The 19,278-nt window shown below is 44.5% G+C and overlaps 1 protein-coding gene across 1 annotated transcript; it reads left to right on the plus strand.

The window, feature by feature from the left end:
* Positions 1 to 13,476: 13,476 nt before the first annotated feature.
* Positions 13,477 to 17,325, plus strand: LOC139563952 (hyaluronan synthase 1-like). The gene is made up of 4 exons (XM_071383032.1): positions 13,477 to 14,529; positions 14,946 to 15,171; positions 15,357 to 15,489; positions 15,606 to 17,325. Exons 1-4 carry the CDS (start codon positions 13,837 to 13,839, stop codon positions 16,279 to 16,281), a joined length of 1,728 nt encoding a protein of 575 aa, XP_071239133.1. The 5' UTR covers positions 13,477 to 13,836; the 3' UTR covers positions 16,282 to 17,325.
* Positions 17,326 to 19,278: the final 1,953 nt, after the last annotated feature.

The raw sequence follows: 19,278 nt of genomic DNA on the forward strand, positions 1-19,278 counted from the left end.
AGCCAACACACAATGGGAACCTTCTGTCCCATAACCGCCAACGTTTGTTGATCTAGTTGCGGTGCTGACTGAAAATCAGGCTGTAGTGTCACGGGTGTGGAGAGGTCAGGAATTTTGTTTTTCGAGTCAAAATGACTGCCGACCTTCCCCTCACTGCACAAACCCGTAACGTTTCCCCCCCAAGTTTCACCACACAAATGAAAAAAGAGCTGAACGTCACTACCCCAAACTACTTCCTTATATAGAGTATGTCCCTACTTCCAACCACAACGCCAGCCCCCCTGGGCAGACCTAAGGGACACAGAATGATCAAACATGGCAGAGATTGACATCATACAAGATGACGGGGACATGTGCCATACAGATCTGTGGCAGAGGACCATCTGACAGTCTGTGTTCCAGTGCATCTGGGAGAAAGGGGGGAGGGATGGATGGGTAGGGAGGGTTGGGAGGGGGAGGTTGAAACATGAGGAGCGAGCCCCAGATGGTGAAGATGAAGAGAAGAATAAGGGTTGTTGTCCCTCGTTGGACTAAAAGGGCTGTGGAAAGCAAGGAGGAAGTGAATATGTGTGTTTTGGGGAAAATGTGAGCAGCGGCGCTGGCCCACTGTCAAGGTCAATAGCCTCCTCGGGCCGCATAAGAGAGGACTGTGACATATTTCTTGCTGCTTTTCCCCTGCCTGTTGACCACATCCAGTGAGCTCTGTTTTGCAGAGCCTCAAGAAAGCGGGCATCTGGGTGACACATGGTACAGTGTGTACACCACTGTGTGCACTCCCATGTCTAGTGACTAAATAAGACTTTTTACACAGATTTTCACCTTTGATATCAGAAGAAGAGGAAAGCACTACTTTCCTCTTATTGCAAAATGGTGTAATTCTGCAGGCGCTGCGGATGTTGCTGGTTGATGCTGGTGAAAGGTGATCCAACCAACCCAACTGTTGCCAGAAACATGTTGTAATCTAAAGGCTGAGCTATTTGATTGTCCCGAACAATATGCAGCTGTAGTTTTTCAGCTGTAGTTTAATTTTTTTAATTTTTTATTCTGTAGTGACTCTTGAAAATAATCCAGTTGAGAAACCATCCATCAATGTCAACATAGTCAGAGAGAGGTCACAAAATACATTTCAATATACACAAAGAATGAATGAGGCATTATTCTCCCAGACTTAAGATATGCGACAAACAGCAAATGAAGAGAACAACTTGCCTGTGCTGGATGGGAGTGTGTTATTTTTAAACCATAAGTGCATATAATCACAGGGTTTGGCTAAATGCACCCTGTTAAGTGCTGATAAACACCTTGGCACACACTGCAGTATAAGTTTTGTCTACCTCTTACTTTCCTGAAGTAATTGACTCAGGAAAGATATTTTAGATATGTTAATAATACTATTTCAGAGGCATGTAAAGTGAGCTGGACTGTATATATGCAGGCTATTGTCTGCATCATCTCCAGCAAGCTTAAAAAATATATTACTAAGTTTAGTTTGTTTGTATTTTCTTCTATAATCTGTGATCATAAACCATCAACAAATAATGTGATTACATGTCAATAACATGTAATTGAATGTTAATATGTGTTTGATCTCTGAAACATTCAGGACACCACCTTGTGAAATGACTTTGTGTCATGAAATGGACAAACTGTCCCTCAAAAAGAAGAACTTGTGTTTGTTCCTGTACCTCAACATGTCACGTATCTAAAATGAATGACGACTGCAGGAAGTCTAATCACTAATCTCTCCCCTGAGGATTGAGCAACACTGTCCTGCACAGCATACACTCAAGGGATGGGAAGGTACAATACAATTGCCATCGTCAATAACATTATCATTCCACATACCACAGAGTTAACCCAAATGCTGTTTCATGATGAGTGTTTCATTTCATCCTGATTTGTAACGCTCTGCTGCTGAACATGATTGTTGTTGTCATGGAGATAGTATTGTAATATTGTTGTTTATTAGTCATCTCCTGCTCCACTCACAAGATAACATAATTTGACTGCTGTAAAAAATCTATATATCGCTTGTCATATTCTGTGAATAATGATATGGTTTTCCAGTATTCTGTAACTCGGTAACGATTAAGATACAGGGTAACACACTCTGCCCCTTAGTTGTAGGCCTATGGGGCATATTTTCACATTGCAGTTTGTTACTCATTTCCAACTATTCGGTGACACATGGAATTATGTATTTTTGGGTGAAGAAGAGCATCATTTTCAGCATGACATGACCACATCTATAACTACAACCACATTTTGAGTTATCTGCAGGTCTACCACTCTTGCTCAACATTCTCATGTGTGGCTGTCACGTTCTGACCATAGTTCTTGTGTGTTTTGCTTGTTTTAGTGTTGGTCAGGATGTGAGCTGGGTGGGCATTCTATGTTGTGTGTCTAGTTTGTCTGTTTCTATGTTTGGCCTAATATGGTTCTCAATCAGAGGCAGATGTTTTGTGTTGTCTCTGATTGGGAATCATATATAGGTGGCTTGTTTTGTGTTGGGGTTTGTGGGTGGTTGTTTCCTGTCTTTGTGTTTCTCTGCACCAGCTAGGACTGTATCGGTTTGCCACATTTATTATTTTGTTATTTGTAAGTGTTCACAGTTTAGTAATTAAACATGTTGAGCACTGGCTACGCTGCGTGTTGGTCCGATCCTTGCTACACCTTCTCTTCACGTGAAGAGGAGGAAGGCTGCCGTTACAGTGGCGTCATATAGAAATGACACACTGCTATCTTTGGTTTTGAAATGACAGAGGTTTAAGGAACCAACCTACACACACTGCCTGATGTTTAGCGCAGGCAGTTTTCTATTTTATGACAGATTCATATTCAACATCAGTTGAGCTTGAATTCACAGGTTCTAACAGGACAAGGGGAAATATGTGTGAATACCCATTAGAAAACAGTTTTATTGAAAACGTACAGGACAAACATATCTTAGGAGGAAATTCCAATTGTCAAAAAACGCCTGACAAGTTAATTTGTTGTTCATTTGAGGACAACTTCCATTCTAGTTGTAGCCTATACGCTCTTAGAATGTTTTTGCTATCTAGAACGTAAAAGGGTTATTCGGCTGTCCCCATAAGAGAACCCTTTGAATAACCCTTTTTTGGTTCCAGATAGAACCTTTTCTACAGAGTGTTCTACCTGGAACCAAAAAGGGGTCTACCTGTGGCGGAAGCTGAATAACCCTTTTGGAACCCTTTTTTCTAAAGTGTACAATGTGTAATAAGTTACACTATAACTGGGAAGCATATACTTTTCATTATAATGTTGTAAATTGAAGCATATACAGAGGACTGATGCATTTCTGGTTAGAACCTAACAAATGAGTCTAACTATTACTCATACAACAGTAAGGTAGTTACAGCTCGATTGTCACGAATCCCGCTTCCTGAGTCTGGGTTTGCCTGTGTGTCTGTCCTGGAGTGTGTTTCAGGTGTCCTGGAACGCACCCTGTCTGGTTGCCGGGCGAATTAGCTTGTTGGGAGATTGATGTTCACCCGCACCTGTGTCCCATCAGTATTCTGCACACCTGTCCTGATCATCATCTCTTCCCTTCAAAAGCTCTGACCTGACTTCCATTCCCTGCCGGATCGTTAGCCATGACCAGTATGTTTTGCTCACGAACCAGTCTCCAAGTTATAGAGTTTGTTTTGTTTTGTTTTATTGTTTTGTACATCTGCTTGCCTTTAACTGACCTCCGTTTTGTTCTATCTACAGTCATTCTTCCGGAACCCATCACCCATCCCTGTCTGCTCGTCGCTAGTGTTTTTTCCTATCCTTTGGATCTGCTCATCCACTTCCATCAACCCACCTCCGCTGTCCGCTCCGCCACCCGGAACTATCTACCTCCACGTTCTCATCATTTAAATAAATTCTCACCATCTTCATACTCACCTTGTCCTGGTCTGCTTCTGGGTCCGATTTTTGTAAAGCGTGACAGAACGATCCGGCCAAGTATGGACCCAGCGGACCTGGACTCCGTTCGACATGCCATTTCCCATCAGGGGATGATATTGGGTCAACACAGCACAGCGCTACAGGAGATAGCGAGTTCAGTCCAGAACTTCTCTACCAGCTTGGCGAGAATCCAGAATCAGCTCAGTTTTCCGGCGGATTCTCCACCACCTGTTTCACCCCTCTCACCTGCCGCTTCTGGAGCGGTTTCCTTCCGTGAGCCCAAGGTACCGACGCCGGATAAATATGAAGGGGATTTGGGAGGATGCCGTTCATTTATTATGCAGTGTGGGTTAGTATTTGAGCTACAGCCCCACTCTTACGCCACAGACAAGGCTAGGATAGCTTTTGTTATTGAACTGCTGCGTGGTAGAGCTTTGGAATGGGCTTCAGCTGTTTGGGAACAACAGGACACCTGCATAGCATCATACCAGGAGTTCACGGCAGAAATGAGAGAACTTTTTGACCATCCAGTCCGAGGTAAGGACGCAGCTAAGCGGTTGTTTTCTCTTCGCCAAGGAGCTCGTTATGTGGCAGACTTTGTGATTGAGTTCCGAACATTGGCTGTGGAGAGTGGGTGGAATGAGGAGGCACTACAAGCGGCTTTTTACCAGGGGTTGTCGGAGCAACTCAAGGATGAGCTGATTTCCTATCCGGAGCCTTGTGACCTGGACAGTTTGGTCGCATTATCCATTAGGGTGGATAACAGAGTTCGAGAGAGAAGGAGGGAGAAGCAGTGGGTTCGGTCCAATCTATCAGCTACTCGGTTACCATTCGGGTCAGGAGGGGAACCAGAAGGGGTTAATCAGGTTTCCTCACACGGGATTAATAAAGGAGTTCTGCCGCCAGATCCTGAACCTATGCAAGTGGGGCGGTACGGGTTAACTAAGGACGAGCGCCAACGTAGACGTGAGACCAACAGATGCCTCTACTGTGGTAGTTCGGGACATTACATCTCCGTTTGTCCTCAGCGCCCGTTAAACTGCTCGGCTCGTTAAGTTTGGGAGGGTTGTTAGCGAGCCAGTTTCAACCTCTCAAGATCCCCGTCAGACCCCGTTTTCCTGCTACCCTCATAAATAAGGATCAGAGTTTAGCGATTAACGCTTTCATCGATTCAGGTGCCGATGACAGCTTCATTGATGCCGACTTAGTGGAACAGCTGGGGCTTTCCAAGGAGCAATTACCGGAAGCCATTGAAGCAACCACTCTGAACGGTAGTATTCTGGCACGGATCACTATGAGGACGGAACCGGTTAAGATGTTGTTGTCGGGGAATCATTCAGAGGTTATTTCTTTTTTTATTTTGCCTTCCCCCCATGTACCTCTGGTTCTTGGATACCCCTGGCTAAGAGAACACAATCCTTCGTTCGATTGGGTGACTGGTAAGGTAACTAGTTGGAGCATTGAGTGCCATGCTAACTGCCTCAGGACTGCCTGTTCTCATGCTGTCCCCAGTCGCGTCAGTGAGTTTGCTCCTCCTGATTTGTCCCTGGTTCCTGAAACATATCACGAGTTGGGTGAGGTGTTCAGTAAGCAGAGAGCTCAGTCACTTCCTCCCCACCGACCTTATGATTGTACGATTAAGCTGTTCCCTGGAGCTGCCTTTCCCAAGGGACGGTTATACAGTATTTCTCGACCTGAGCGGGAAGCCCTGGAGACCTACATAAAGGAGTCTCTTGCTGCAGGTCTCATTCGTCCCTCGTCATCACCCCTGGGAGCTGGATTTTTTTTTTGTTAGTAAGAAGGATGGCTCTCTTCGACCGTGTATTGATTATCGGGGGTTGAATGATATTACGGTCAAGAACAAGTACCCCTTGCCCTTGATGAGCTCCGCTTTCGATTCTTTACAGGGTGCTACTGTGTTTACGAAGCTTGACCTACGCAATGCGTATTATCTGGTTCGGATCAAGGAGGGGGACGAGTGGTTGACTGGATTCAATACACCTATGGGACATTTCGAGTACCTGGTGATGCCGTTTGGACTTTCCAACGCTCCAGCAGTGTTCCAAGGTTTGGTGAATGACGTGCTGAGGGATATGATCGGTCTGTTTGTGTTCGTTTACCTGGATGACATCCTGATTTTCTCCAAGGAGCTTTCCAGCCACATCCAGCATGTTAAGCAGGTCCTGCAGCGGTTATTGGAGAACCGTCTGTTTGTGAAGGCAGAGAAGTGTGATTTTCACGCCCACACTACATCCTTTCTCGGGTACATCATCTCCAGGGGAGAGATCAAGATGGACCAAGAGAAGGTTCGGGCGGTTCGGGATTGGGTCCAGCCCGGTACGAGATTGCAGCTCCAGAGATTCCTGGGGTTTGCGAACTTCTATCGGAGGTTTATCCGTGATTACAGCCGGGTGGCCGCCCCATTAACGGCTCTGACGTCTTGCACCAGAAGGTTCTGTTGGACTCCTGAGGCAGACCGAGCATTTCTGGATTTGAAGAGTCGATTCACCAACGCCCCGATTCTCTCTCAACCTGACACTTCCCGTCAGTTTGTTGTTGAAGTGGACGCGTCTGATGTGGGGGTGGGCGCCATCCTGTCTCAGCGTAGCTCCACTGACGGTAAACTCCATTCCTGCGCTTTCTACTCTTGTCGTCTTTCTCCAGCTGAAAGAAACTACGATGTGGGTAACCGGGAGCTTCTCGCTGTGAAGCTTGCTTTGGATGAGTGGCGTCACTGGTTGGAGGGAGCGGAGCAACCGTTTGTGGTCTGGACTGACCACAAGAATCTGGCTTACATGCAATCGGCTAAACGTCTCAACTCCCGTCAGGCCAGGTGGGCTTTGTTTTTTGGACGCTTCAATTTTTCCCTGACGTTCCGACCTGGGTCGAAGAACGGCAAGGCGGACGCCTTGTCCCGGATGTTCTCCAAGACGGAGGAGAGTGGGGCCAAGACTGAGACGATTCTTCCCCAGAATCTTGTCGTGGGAGCCGTTACGTGGAGGATTGAGGAGGATGTGATGGCGGCCCTTCGGACGCAGCCCGGTCCTGGTAACGGTCCACCCGGTTGGTTGTTCGTGCCTGAGTCGGTCCGTTCTGCTGTTCTTCAGTGGTCCCACGCCAGCAAGATAGCTTGTCACCCTGGCGTTGCTCGGACTATGGCGCTACTGCGCAGACGATTTTGGTGGCCTGCCATGGGAGAAGATACCCGGAGGTTTGTTGCCGCATGTCCTGTTTGTGCTCAGAACAAAAGTACCAATCGGCCCAGCTCTGGGCTTCTTCACCCTCTACCTATTCCTCGGCGACCTTGGTCGCATCTGGCCCTGGATTTTGTCACGGGATTGCCCCCTTCTGTTGGGAACACGGTCATTCTGACCATTGTGGACAGATTCAGCAAGTTTGCTCATTTTGTTCCTCTCTCCAAGCTTCCATCGGCTACGGAGACGTCTGAGATCCTGGTTAGGGAGGTTTTCAGGGTCCACGGATTGCCCAGTGACATTGTTTCTGACCGTGGTCCTCAGTTTACCTCTGCTGTTTGGAGATCTTTCTGTTTGGCCATTGGAGCTACAGTCAGTCTCACTTCTGGATTTCATCCTCAATCTAATGGTCAGGCGGAGAGAGCCAACCAGAAGATGGAGTCCACGCTGCGTTGTCTTGTCTCTTCTGATCCTACCTCTTGGTCATCTCAATTACCCTGGGTCGAGTATGCCCATAATACCCTTCCGTCATCTGCCACTGGGATGTCCCCCTTCCAATGCCTGTACGGTTACCAACCTCCTTTGTTTCCTTCTCAGGAAAGGGATCTCTCGGTTCCCTCTGTCCAGACCCACATTCGTCGTTGCCACCGGACCTGGCATCGGGCCAGGAAGGCTCTCCTTAGAGTGTCTGATCGGTATCAGATCCAGGCGAATCGTCGCCGTATTCCTGCCCCAGCTTATACGGTCGGAGATAAGGTTTGGTTGGCTACACGGGATCTTCCTCTACGGACTGAGTCGAGAAAGTTGTCACCGAAGTTCATTGGTCCGTTCGTAGTGGAGAGAATCATTAATCCTGTTGTGGTTCGACTCAAGTTGCCTGCAACTCTTAGAGTACATCCCACATTTCATGTCTCCTGCCTCAAGCCGGTTCACCTCAGTCCTCTGTTGCCCCCTCCTCCTCGTCCTCCTCCTCCTCGGATGATCGGAGGTGGTCCTGTCTACACGGTGCGTCGCATCATGGACTCCAGACGGCGGGGTCGAGGGTACCAGTATTTAGTGGATTGGGAAGGATATGGTCCAGAGGAGAGGAGTTGGATTCCTCGGCGTCAGATCCTGGATGACGACCTGCTTCGTGACTTCTACCGCCTCCACCCTGGCGCTCCAGGTAGTCCGCCCGGCGGCGTTCGTCGGAGGGGGGGTACTGTCACGAATCCCGCTTCCTGAGTCTGGGTTTGCCTGTGTGTCTGTCCTGGAGTGTGTTTCAGGTGTCCTGGAACGCACCCTGTCTGGTTGCCGGGCGAATTAGCTTGTTGGGAGATTGATGTTCACCCGCACCTGTGTCCCATCAGTATTCTGCACACCTGTCCTGATCATCATCTCTTCCCTTCAAAAGCTCTGACCTGACTTCCATTCCCTGCCGGATCGTTAGCCATGACCAGTATGTTTTGCTCACGAACCAGTCTCCAAGTTATAGAGTTTGTTTTGTTTTGTTTTATTGTTTTGTACATCTGCTTGCCTTTAACTGACCTCCGTTTTGTTCTATCTACAGTCATTCTTCCGGAACCCATCACCCATCCCTGTCTGCTCGTCGCTAGTGTTTTTTCCTATCCTTTGGATCTGCTCATCCACTTCCATCAACCCACCTCCGCTGTCCGCTCCGCCACCCGGAACTATCTACCTCCACGTTCTCATCATTTAAATAAATTCTCACCATCTTCATACTCACCTTGTCCTGGTCTGCTTCTGGGTCCGATTTTTGTAAAGCGTGACATCGATATGATATGCAGGTATGAATTGTCTATCTTATTATCAGTGACTCCCAGTGAGGGGGGTGGGGGGGAGTTATTTTCCCCAAGAGTGTCATTGGTAAAAGTTGAGCTCCAAATTGAGATAAAGAAAGTCCTTGAAACAGGTGAGATAAGAGGAGTGAAACGAAAAAAAGAGAGAGGGGAGACACACTGATCCTGTCAGCAAAACAGACTGAAACAAGAACATGAAACTTCTCATTCTTCTTGCACTGTTTGGAGGGGCAGGTAGGAGAGTACCTTGTTATTTTACCTAAACATTTGCTCAGAATACATAACATAAGAAATTGCTGGTCGATGTTAACACCGGATTCTGATGAAAAACCTAAGACGTCATTTAATCTCAATCAGGCTATTGTTTTTTTTCCCTTTGAATTTTATTTCCCTTGAGGGGGACGACAAGATCGCAGCAGGGTATGAGTGCAGGAAGAACTCTGTTCCCTATCAGGTGTCTCTGTACACAGAGTACAACTTCTGGGGAGGGATCCTCCTTTCTAGTGAATGGGTGCTCTCTGCTGCCCACTGCTACAAATCGTAAGTGCAGACTGCAGAGTTACTATGTGCTAGAGTATTTGAAAAATAGTTTAAATGTTTTTTTTTACAGTGAATTTTATTTTATGATCATTCAGGGGGTGTGGGCCTTAAAATTCCCATTTAATCTAGAACTGTATGCTTTGCTCTTTGTAATATCATGTTTAACGGTTGAGTCCATTCGGATTTTAGACCGTAACTGTTGTAGAACTGTTTGCATGAAATGGGTAAACCAAGCATACAGCAAATCCAGCAAGTTCCCTAGTGCAGGACCCTCCTTCCCCTCCAACAACCACAGTATAATCTCCTTTCTGGCTATAACCCTGCAGGTTGTCATTGGAGGTCTGTCTGGGGGAGCACAACATCAAGGAGCCTGAGGACATGGAGCAGCACATCATGTCTGCCCGGTTCATCCGCCACCCAGACTACAACTCCGGTACCCAGGATAGTGACATCGCGCTGATCAAGCTAAGCCAGCCTGCCACCCTCAACAGCTATGTGAGCCCTGTGGCCCTCCCCACTAAGTGTGGCACTGCCGGAACCATGCACCAGGTCTCTGGCTGGGGGAGCCTTCCCGCCAGCAACGAAGGCTGTGAGTGGAATGTGTGTTTCAAGTTTCAAGTTTTATTAGTCATATGTACGGGATACACATGGTATACACCATCCAATGAAATGCTTACTTCAGGTTCCTACTCGACAATGCAACAACAATAAGAAACGATAATAATACAAACATTTGTGTGTGGGTGTTTGTGTGGGTGTGTAAAACAGCCGCGTCTTTTACCCCAGGTGACCTACTTGCCCAGTGTGTACTGTACAGTACCTGATTAGATATCATGCTGCCTTGGTTATAAACGGTTAACAGCTGAGGAAAACAGCTATTTTAGAGTGATTGGTAATTTTACAGTCTTAAGAAATCTCAAGTTTTCCACTTATGATTTATTTAAATGGAAAGTCTTAATGCCTTGTTACATGTCTGTGTCTTTTCTTGCTCCCTCTTACTTTCTTTAATGTTCTCTTCCAGTGAGACCCTGATACACTGCAGTGTGTGGAGGCCCCCCTCCGGACTGACAACACCTGCCTGGAAGTCTATTTCTTCCAGATGACTGAGAACATGATCTGTGCTTGCTTCATGGAGGGAGGCAAGGACTCCTGCCAGGTAACTGACATAATAGACCTGTACTATACTTCATATTTCACCTTCTTGTTTTCACAGTTTTTACCATTATGCAATCACACTGATCTCTGGGTATAACTTTTCTTGCCTCTCTTCATCTTGCTCTGTCACTGAATCTCTCTATCTTGTTTCTATCACTCTAGCTTGTTGCGCTCTCTCTTTCTTTATCTCTACCTTCACCTCCCCTATCTTACCCCACCTCTCTCTGTCACTTTCTTTGTTTGTTTGTTTGTTTGATTATTTGTTTGTTTGTTTGTCTCTCTCTCTCTCTCTCTCTCGACCCCCCTCCCAGGGTCACTCTGGTGGCCCTCTGGTGTGTGATGGGGAGCTGCAGGGTGTTGTGGGTCATGGCTGTGCTCTCAGGAAGAAGCCTGGCGTCTACACCAAAGTCTGAAACTACGTGTCATGGATCCAAAACACCATGACATCTGGCTTAAGTAGCAAAGGCTGTCCCTGATATCATGGAATTAACAATTTGAACTGACGACATCAAAGCGTGTCTGTTTATTGAATGGTTTATCGTGTGGTCTTTGTTAGGGTTGACTTCTTATGAGAGGATTTGAAAAAGTCAGATCAGAATTTGAGCTATCGTGAAGGCGCTAGCTAGAAGGTTTAAGAGATAGAAATGGAACACTTGGTTCCCTCTGCTGGCTATACAGTGATCAATCTTAAGTGATAATCAAAAAACATGACCAAATCATGTCTAGCAAAGAGAAGCAAAGAATACATATTCCATTTAGACTATGGTCTTAGTCAGTCTTCCAGTGTGGGAATATTCTCACAATACGGTAGACTACCCAGATTTGTCAAGTCCACCCACCATCCAAAATACCCCAAGTACCACACCCTTCACCATGACATCATAGTGACCATGCCAAGGGTTCTGTTGGCCCTGTGGCCTGAGGCATTCTATTTGGGTCTGACCTGAGGCATGTGGATTCATTCACAACAGTGTCGGTGGCTATGGGTGTGGGCCTTCAACGATCTCGTCAACACATTTCTATGTCCCTAAAGATGTAGTCAGGGTAAATAAAGTAGAATGGACAGCTAGGCAGTGGTGTAAAGTACTTAAGTAAATATACTTTAAAGTATTACTTAAGTAATTTTTGGGGATATCTGTACTTTACATTAGTATTTATATTTTTCAACTATTCAACTTTTACTTTTGTTCCACCACATTCCTAAAGAAAATAAGTAACTTTTTACCAAGTCCATTTCAAGCACTTATCAAGAGAACATCCCTGGTCATCCCTACTGCCTCTGGTCTGGCGGACTGGCTAAACACAAATGCTTTGTTTGTAAATTATGAGTGTAGTAGTGTGCCCCTGGCTATCCGTAAATAAAATAAATAAAATAAAATCATGATGTCTTGTTTGCTTAATATGAGGAATTTGAAATGATTCATACTTTGACTTTTGATACTTAAGTATATTTTAGCAATTATATTTACTTTTGATACTCAAGTATATTTAAAACTAAATACTTTTAGACTCAAGTAGTATTTTACCGGGTGACTTTCACTTTTACTTAAGTCATTATTTTCTGTTAAAGTACTGTATCTATACTTTGACTCAAGTATGACAATTAGGTACTTTATACACCACTGCAGCAAGGTCTTTCGAGGTCATCAATATTGAACCTGCCAAAATACATATGGTAGTGGTTCCCAAGTTATTTTCTCTCTGAGGCTGTTGGCGTTTTCTTGTGACCCATGCAAAACCACAAATAAAACCAATATTTTGGGAGTCTGCAACCCAAGCGGAGTTAGCGGTGATTGACCATGGGGCACGAGTTCCGACCCACCATTTGGGAAACAAAGCAATGTCAAATACTACCAGGGTTTTACTGTAGTATGTTCAGCCTCTTTACCAAGGAATATGTATGACTGAGGCAGTATTATAGTGTGTCATGTTTCACTGTCACTGAACCAAAACAAAGACCCTCAGGTTGATCCATGAGATAAGACATGGTCATATGGTCTTAAACACTGCTTGATGTGCACATCTCTATGCACCATTCATGTATGGTGGTGGATATACATTTGTTAGCCTTGTGACTGGCATTGCCTGAACGTGTTCAGTACAAGAGAAAGGATGCAGGGTTATTATTGTGCCACCAGAGGGCATCATTCAACTTCTTGACAGATCATGGAAGTGACTGGTCGGGACAAGGTAGCAATATTCCACAATGGAAATGTATGATGGAGATGAGGGTAGTCATATTTCCCACACTTTTGGTTGATCTTGTATAAGGGGTTTGTGTCATATGTGAATTGTGCTGTTATGTATTTATGGTCGAATCCAAATGCCACAAGTTCCCTATGGGAATCTTTTTGTAGGATATTCTATTTGATTCTACTCTATTCTATCCAATAGTCAAGTGAATAATATCTAAATGACTGTATTCTAAAATGTGACCAAAATGAATTACAGAACTGTAGTTAAGTAGCCTATAATTGATGGACCTCCTTTCTACTTTGACGCAGCACGTGCTGACTCATAAGCCCAATATTAAGGGCGTTATACCTATGATGGTTTGCTTTGGGCCACTATATGTGCGCTCACATCTGGCAGCATCTGGAGTAAGCGTGCTTCTCAAGTTTATAAAGTAATCCAACTTCACGCAAATTGCAGAGTAGAGCGGGAGTAGGAGACGGAGAGGAAAGGGCATTTCAAGAGTGGAGTAATTTGGCACCAAAGTTAGGTAAGGCTAAACATTTTTATCCAAATATGTTTTTAGTTTTTTTTACCATTAGAAATACAGTTTCGTTTTGCGGTACATTGTCTACGTCACAAAGAAACAAGGTAACTTCTTTATGATATCTTTTGAAGATTGATATTCTTTCCTCATGATAATGCTTTTGTGGTAGCATGTCTTTGGTATTTATAGTTATCTGGAACTTGACAGAATGATGCCCAACATTTTTTTCCTATCTTGTAAATAAGCTATCCTAATTGTTAAAATCAAATACATTTTGTAGACACGGTATTGTTGATATAATAATACTTGAAATAATGATTAGCCTTTTTACAGCCATTATTACATGTAGTCCTGTAACGTTCAGTTGTATTTTCAGGAGTCTAATTCAATCAATCAATTCACTTAATTCAACAAATGAAATCTAATCTTTAATTTAGCCTATTTGACCCTCTTCCAATGTATTTATCTTAAATGTTCATCTTCCTTAATTGACAACAGGTATCTAAAGGGGGAAAAAATGGAACTGAAACTATTGCTAAGGCGGGTGGGCTCGATAGTCCGTGCTATCCTGACATTCCTCTTTGCCCTGGTGGTGCTGGGGGTGATGGTGTGGGCCTACGTCCAGGGCTTCCAGCTGGCCACCTCCCCGTACGGCATCATCTCCTTCGGCTTCTACGGCCTCCTGCTGGGGCTCCATGTCCTGTTCCAGAGCCTGTTTGCCTTCGTGGAGCACCGCCGCATGAGGGCCCGAAGCAAGGCCTGCACCTTCACCAAGACCATTGGCTTCACTATCTCAGCCTACCAGGAGGACCCAGAGTACCTGCGCGAGTGCCTAAACTCCATTCGGGCCCTCAAGTACCCTCCAGAGCTGCTGCGGGTCATCATGGTGGTGGATGGGAACTCGGAGGACGACATTTACATGCTGGAGATGTTTAGGGAGGTGTTTGCAGACCAGGACCCTGGCTGTTACGTGTGGAGGAATAACTACCACACGTGGGACCCCACCCAGACCCAGAAGGCGGGCATCCTCAAGGTGATAGGCCCCGCTGGGGACGCTAGTTATGGGCTGGGAGAGGACCCCCAGAGGAGGGAGGTGGAGGATCTGATCAACAGCAGGAGGTGTGTGTGCATCATGCAGAAGTGGGGTGGAAAGAGAGAGGTGATGTACACAGCGTTCAAGGCACTGGGACAGTCGGTGGACTACATACAGGTGAGGAGTCAAGAAATTTACATTTCTTGACATTAGGGAAATACTGTATATATATATTTTTTAAACACCTTGGATCAGAGCACACAGTATCTTCATTCTGTTTCCTGTCCTATAAGGTTAATAATTGTTAATAGATAATGTTAATAATAATGTCTCTCTCTATTTCTCTCTCTCTATTTCTCTCTCTCTATTTCTCTCTCTCTATTTCTCTCTCTCTATTTCTCTCTCTCTATTTCTCTCTCTCTCTCTCTCTCTCTCTCTCTCTCTCTCTCTCTCTCTCTCTCTCTCTCTCTCTCTCTCTCTCTCTCTCTCTCTCTCTCTCTCTCTCTCTCTCTCTCTCTCTCTCTCTCTCTCTCTGTTTCTCTCTCTCTCTCTCTCTCTCTCTCTCTGTTTCTCTCTCTCTCTCTCTCCTCCAGGTGTGTGACTCTGACACCAAGCTAGACCCCCTGGCTACGGTGGAGCTGTGTAAGGTTCTGGAGAGCAACCAGAAGTACGGGGCTGTGGGAGGAGACGTGATGATCCTCAACCTCAAGGAGTCCTACATCAGCTTCGTGAGCAGCCTGCGCTACTGGATGGCGTTCAACATTGAGAGGTCCTGCCAGTCCTTCTTCAACTGTGTCTCCTGCATCAGCGGCCCCCTGGGTAAGGAAATTACACTTTCTTGTGACCGCGATAAACATGAGTCATAACCTTGCTTCTCTTGTTTATGTTACTGGGAGTCGTGTAATATTATGTTATTTGCATTCAGTAACATAACTAGTGATACAATTTGAATGTACATGCATGTAAACTGCAGTACTATAACATAGATTTGGTTTCATCCTCAGGTCTGTACAGGAATGACCTCCTCCAGCAGTTCTTAGAGTCCTGGTACAACCAGAAGTTCCTGGGGACTCACTGCACATTTGGGGATGACAGACATCTCACCAACCGCATGCTCAGCATGGGCTATGCCACCAAGTGAGTATACATTTCTTCACAAATACTCCTCATACACAAATAAACTGAATCACAACACTTTACTGGAGATAAGATAATAATAGACTCATTCATCATCATCCATCCTCTGCTCTCAGATACACGGCCCGCTCCAAGTGCTACACGGAGACGCCAGGCCAGTTCCTCCGGTGGCTCAACCAGCAGACACGCTGGACCAAGTCTTACTTTCGCGAGTGGCTCTACAACGCCATGTGGTGGCACAAGCACCACCTGTGGATGACCTACGAGTCCATCGTCTCTGGTGTCTTCCCCTTCTTCGTTACGGCCACCATCATCCAGCTGTTCTGGATAGGCACCCTGTGGGACATCCTCTGGGTCCTCTGCTGCATCCAGCTCATCGGCCTGATCAAGGCGGCCTATGCCTGCATCCTGCGCCGCGACCTGGTCATGGTGTTCATGTCCCTCTACTCTGCCCTCTACATGACCAGCCTGCTGCCCGCCAAGTACTTTGCCATCATCACCATGAACAAGAGCAGCTGGGGCACGTCGGGCCGCCGCAAGATGGTTGGGAACTACATCCCCCTGCTGCCTCTGTCGGTGTGGGCGGCCATCTTGCTGGGCGGGTCCTGCTACACCATCTACAAGGAGAGCCAGAAGGGCTGGTTCACGCCGGCTAAGGTACTAGAGACCAGGTTTCTGATCTACGGCTGTGTGGCGTACGTCTGCTACTGGTTCCTCATGATCTTCCTCTACTGGGTGTGGTTCCGCAGGCTGTGTAGGAAACGCTCCCAAAGTTATGACTTAAGCGTATAGGGACAGTTTTCTATACTAGGGGGGGAAAAAATGATATTTAGTATTTATTTAGTATTTTGTACATCAAAGATTTTTCATTTATTTATTCCATCTTGCGGTACAGTAGCTGTTTGTGAACAGATACACTTTATACAGCTGCTAAATCAACTGAACCAGAGAATATGTAAATGTATATAATGTACTGTATATGAGAACAATTACCTAGACTCTGGGAAGCTTTATCCAGGATAGTGTCAAAGATGAGAATATATTGTTGATAACTACAGTTTGCCGTGCTACTGATGATGCAGAATGGAGTTGTTAGTTGTTAAGTGAGTGAATATTTGACATTCAGTTGTCTTTACACATACTTTATAACTGAAACTGTATATGGAAGCAATATAGTATACCTTTCAGGAGTCCTCTCAGCAGTTGATGATATAAGACTAATAATCTATTCTAGATGGCCCTTGATTTGCTGTTGCTTATTTCTACTGACTGCCTAACGAACGAAGTGTTACATTTATTTATATAAGGATTTGTAATCTCTCTTGAGCACAACATGATTGAACTGTTATTAGATCCCACTGTACATGACTTGATATGTGCCTTACACAACAAAATACTATATCAGACATAGTAGCTTTTCTTTGTTTTTAAATATACTTCTCTCAATAATGCACTGGAAATTGGACTGGATTTTAATCACAGCTTTTTTTAAACATTACCTTGGAAGCAAACTAGCAAATGTCTTGTGGTTGGTTCTAAGTGAAGCTATTTATTTCAGTGTAAATAATAGTGATAGACTCCACAGTAAGACAATCATACATGTGATGTCCACTCCCAGGGATGCGTTGTGAAGCCCTGTAAGATAGACGGACAATGGTTCTGCTGTCATGTTGAGTATAAACATGAGAGATGCACCTGGCTCGGTTTGAACTGAACTGACTGAGCACATCGGTATAGATTCTTTATGCACATTTTTCATTGTATGTGATGATTTCCTCTGTCATATTACTTTGCAAATATGAATGAATGTATGTATGTTTTGGGAATTTGATAAAAATGAGAAAATAAAAAAGTATTTTGTGAGGAAAATGAAGTACAGTAGCCTACTGTTGATTTGTTGAGGAGGGATTGTTTTGGTTACCACATCCATCTCTCAATGATCCTATCAATCTAGAATGTTTAAATCAGTGTCTTAGTGGTTGATTCATCTGACTCCACTGTCAATGCTAACTATACCCCTGATTTCCCTGACAGTAGATAGGTAAGAGTAATTCCAAACATTTCTATAACCCATAATCTACCATTTATTCCTTTACTGTAGGCCCTAATACTGGCCCCTAGCTTGCAATGGAAGTCTGCATGATGTACTATCCACTAATGGTTCTGTTGACTGTAGGAAAGACGTGACATTTCCATTGTGCAACACATGATAATCTGAGAAATGAGAGGTTCTGTTAGAGACATCTATCATCAGGAGGGTCATCGTCGGTCATCAAGAGGTATAATTACTGATGTAAAGTCAACATTTCTGACCTCTCAGGGCAGTTAGAGGGCCAGTTGCTTTGCATTGGTTTCATTTGACTGGTGGAGGGAGGAGAGTCTTTGTTGCTGTTTTTGTTCCATACAAACATTTTATGACAGGTCTGGGTGGGAGTTCTAAAAGAGGCTGAAAACAGTTAATTACTGTATATATTAATTGTGTAAGTGACACCCATTTGTTTTTAAACGCTGCTATGTAACACTAACAAAGCGTTAAAGAGCCTGTCTGCAGAGAAATTATTAGCTGTGTGAAGCATCATGCTGGGGGCAGCAGGTAGCCTAGCGGTTAAGAGTGTTGGGCCAGTAACAGAAAGGTCACTGGTTCAAATCCCTGAGCCAGCAAGGTTGAAACATCTGCCGATCTGCCCCATGAGCAAGGCAGTTAACCCCCAACAACTGGTGACGTGGACGTCAGTTATAGGCAGTACCCCGCACCTCTCTGATTTAGAGGGTTTGGGTTAAATGTGGAAGACAAATTTCAGTTGAATCCATTCAGTTGTGCAAATGACTAGGTATCCCCTTTCCCAATTATGATAAGCTGAACGAACTTGTCAGAGCTAACTTTAAAGATCAATAAGCGAATACCTTGTGATTTTATCAAAATAACATTAATAAACAGATATATTGCTCTGACAATGATGATTGTTCTTGACTGATTAGAGGTCTTTCATTTATAGATGTGCAAACGACCGAAATGAACACTACAACAGCATTATCAACTGGTTAAATGAACACCACAACAGCATTATCAACTGGTTAAATGAACATCACAACAGCATTATCAACTGGTTAAATGAACACTACAACAGCATTATCAACTGGTTAAATGAACACTACAACAGCATTATCAACTGGTTAAATGAACACTACAACAGCATTATCAACTGGTCAAATGAACACTACAACAGCATTATCAACTGGTTAAATGAACACTACAACAGCATTATCAACTGGTTAAATGAACACTACAACAGCATTATCAACTGGTTAAATGAACACCACAACAGCATTATCAACTGGTTAAATGAACACTACAACAGCATTATCAACTGGTTAAATGAACACCACAACAGCATTATCAACTGGTCAAATGAACAATACAACAACATTATCAACTGGTTAAATGAACACTACAAAAGCATTATCAACTGGTTAAATGAACACTACAACAGCTTTATCAACTGGTTAAATGAACACTACAAAAGCATTATCAACTGGTTAAATGAACACCACAACAGCATTATCAACTGGTCAAATGAACAATACAACAGCATTATCAACTGGTTAAATGAACATGATAACAGCATTATCAACTGGTTAAATGAACATACCAGCATTATCAACTGGTTAAATGAACATGACAACAGCATTATCAACTGGTTAAATGAACACTACAAAAGCATTATCAACTGGTTAAATGAACACCACAACCGCATTATCAACTGGTCAAATGAACAATACAACAGCATT

This window comes from Salvelinus alpinus, chromosome 35, assembly GCF_045679555.1.
Source record: "Salvelinus alpinus chromosome 35, SLU_Salpinus.1, whole genome shotgun sequence".
In the NCBI taxonomy this organism is placed as follows: domain Eukaryota; kingdom Metazoa; phylum Chordata; class Actinopteri; order Salmoniformes; family Salmonidae; genus Salvelinus; species Salvelinus alpinus.

Excerpts from the sequence above, each read along its gene's own strand:
- LOC139563952 (XM_071383032.1), top strand. The coding sequence starts at position 13,837 with ATGGAACTGAAACTATTGCTAAGGCGGGTGGGCTCGATAGTCCGTGCT. Across the intron at positions 15,172-15,356 it reads CTGCATCAGCGGCCCCCTGG|GTCTGTACAGGAATGACCTC; the intron begins GTAAGGAAATTA and ends TTTCATCCTCAG. Across the intron at positions 15,490-15,605 it reads AGCATGGGCTATGCCACCAA|ATACACGGCCCGCTCCAAGT; the intron begins GTGAGTATACAT and ends CTCTGCTCTCAG.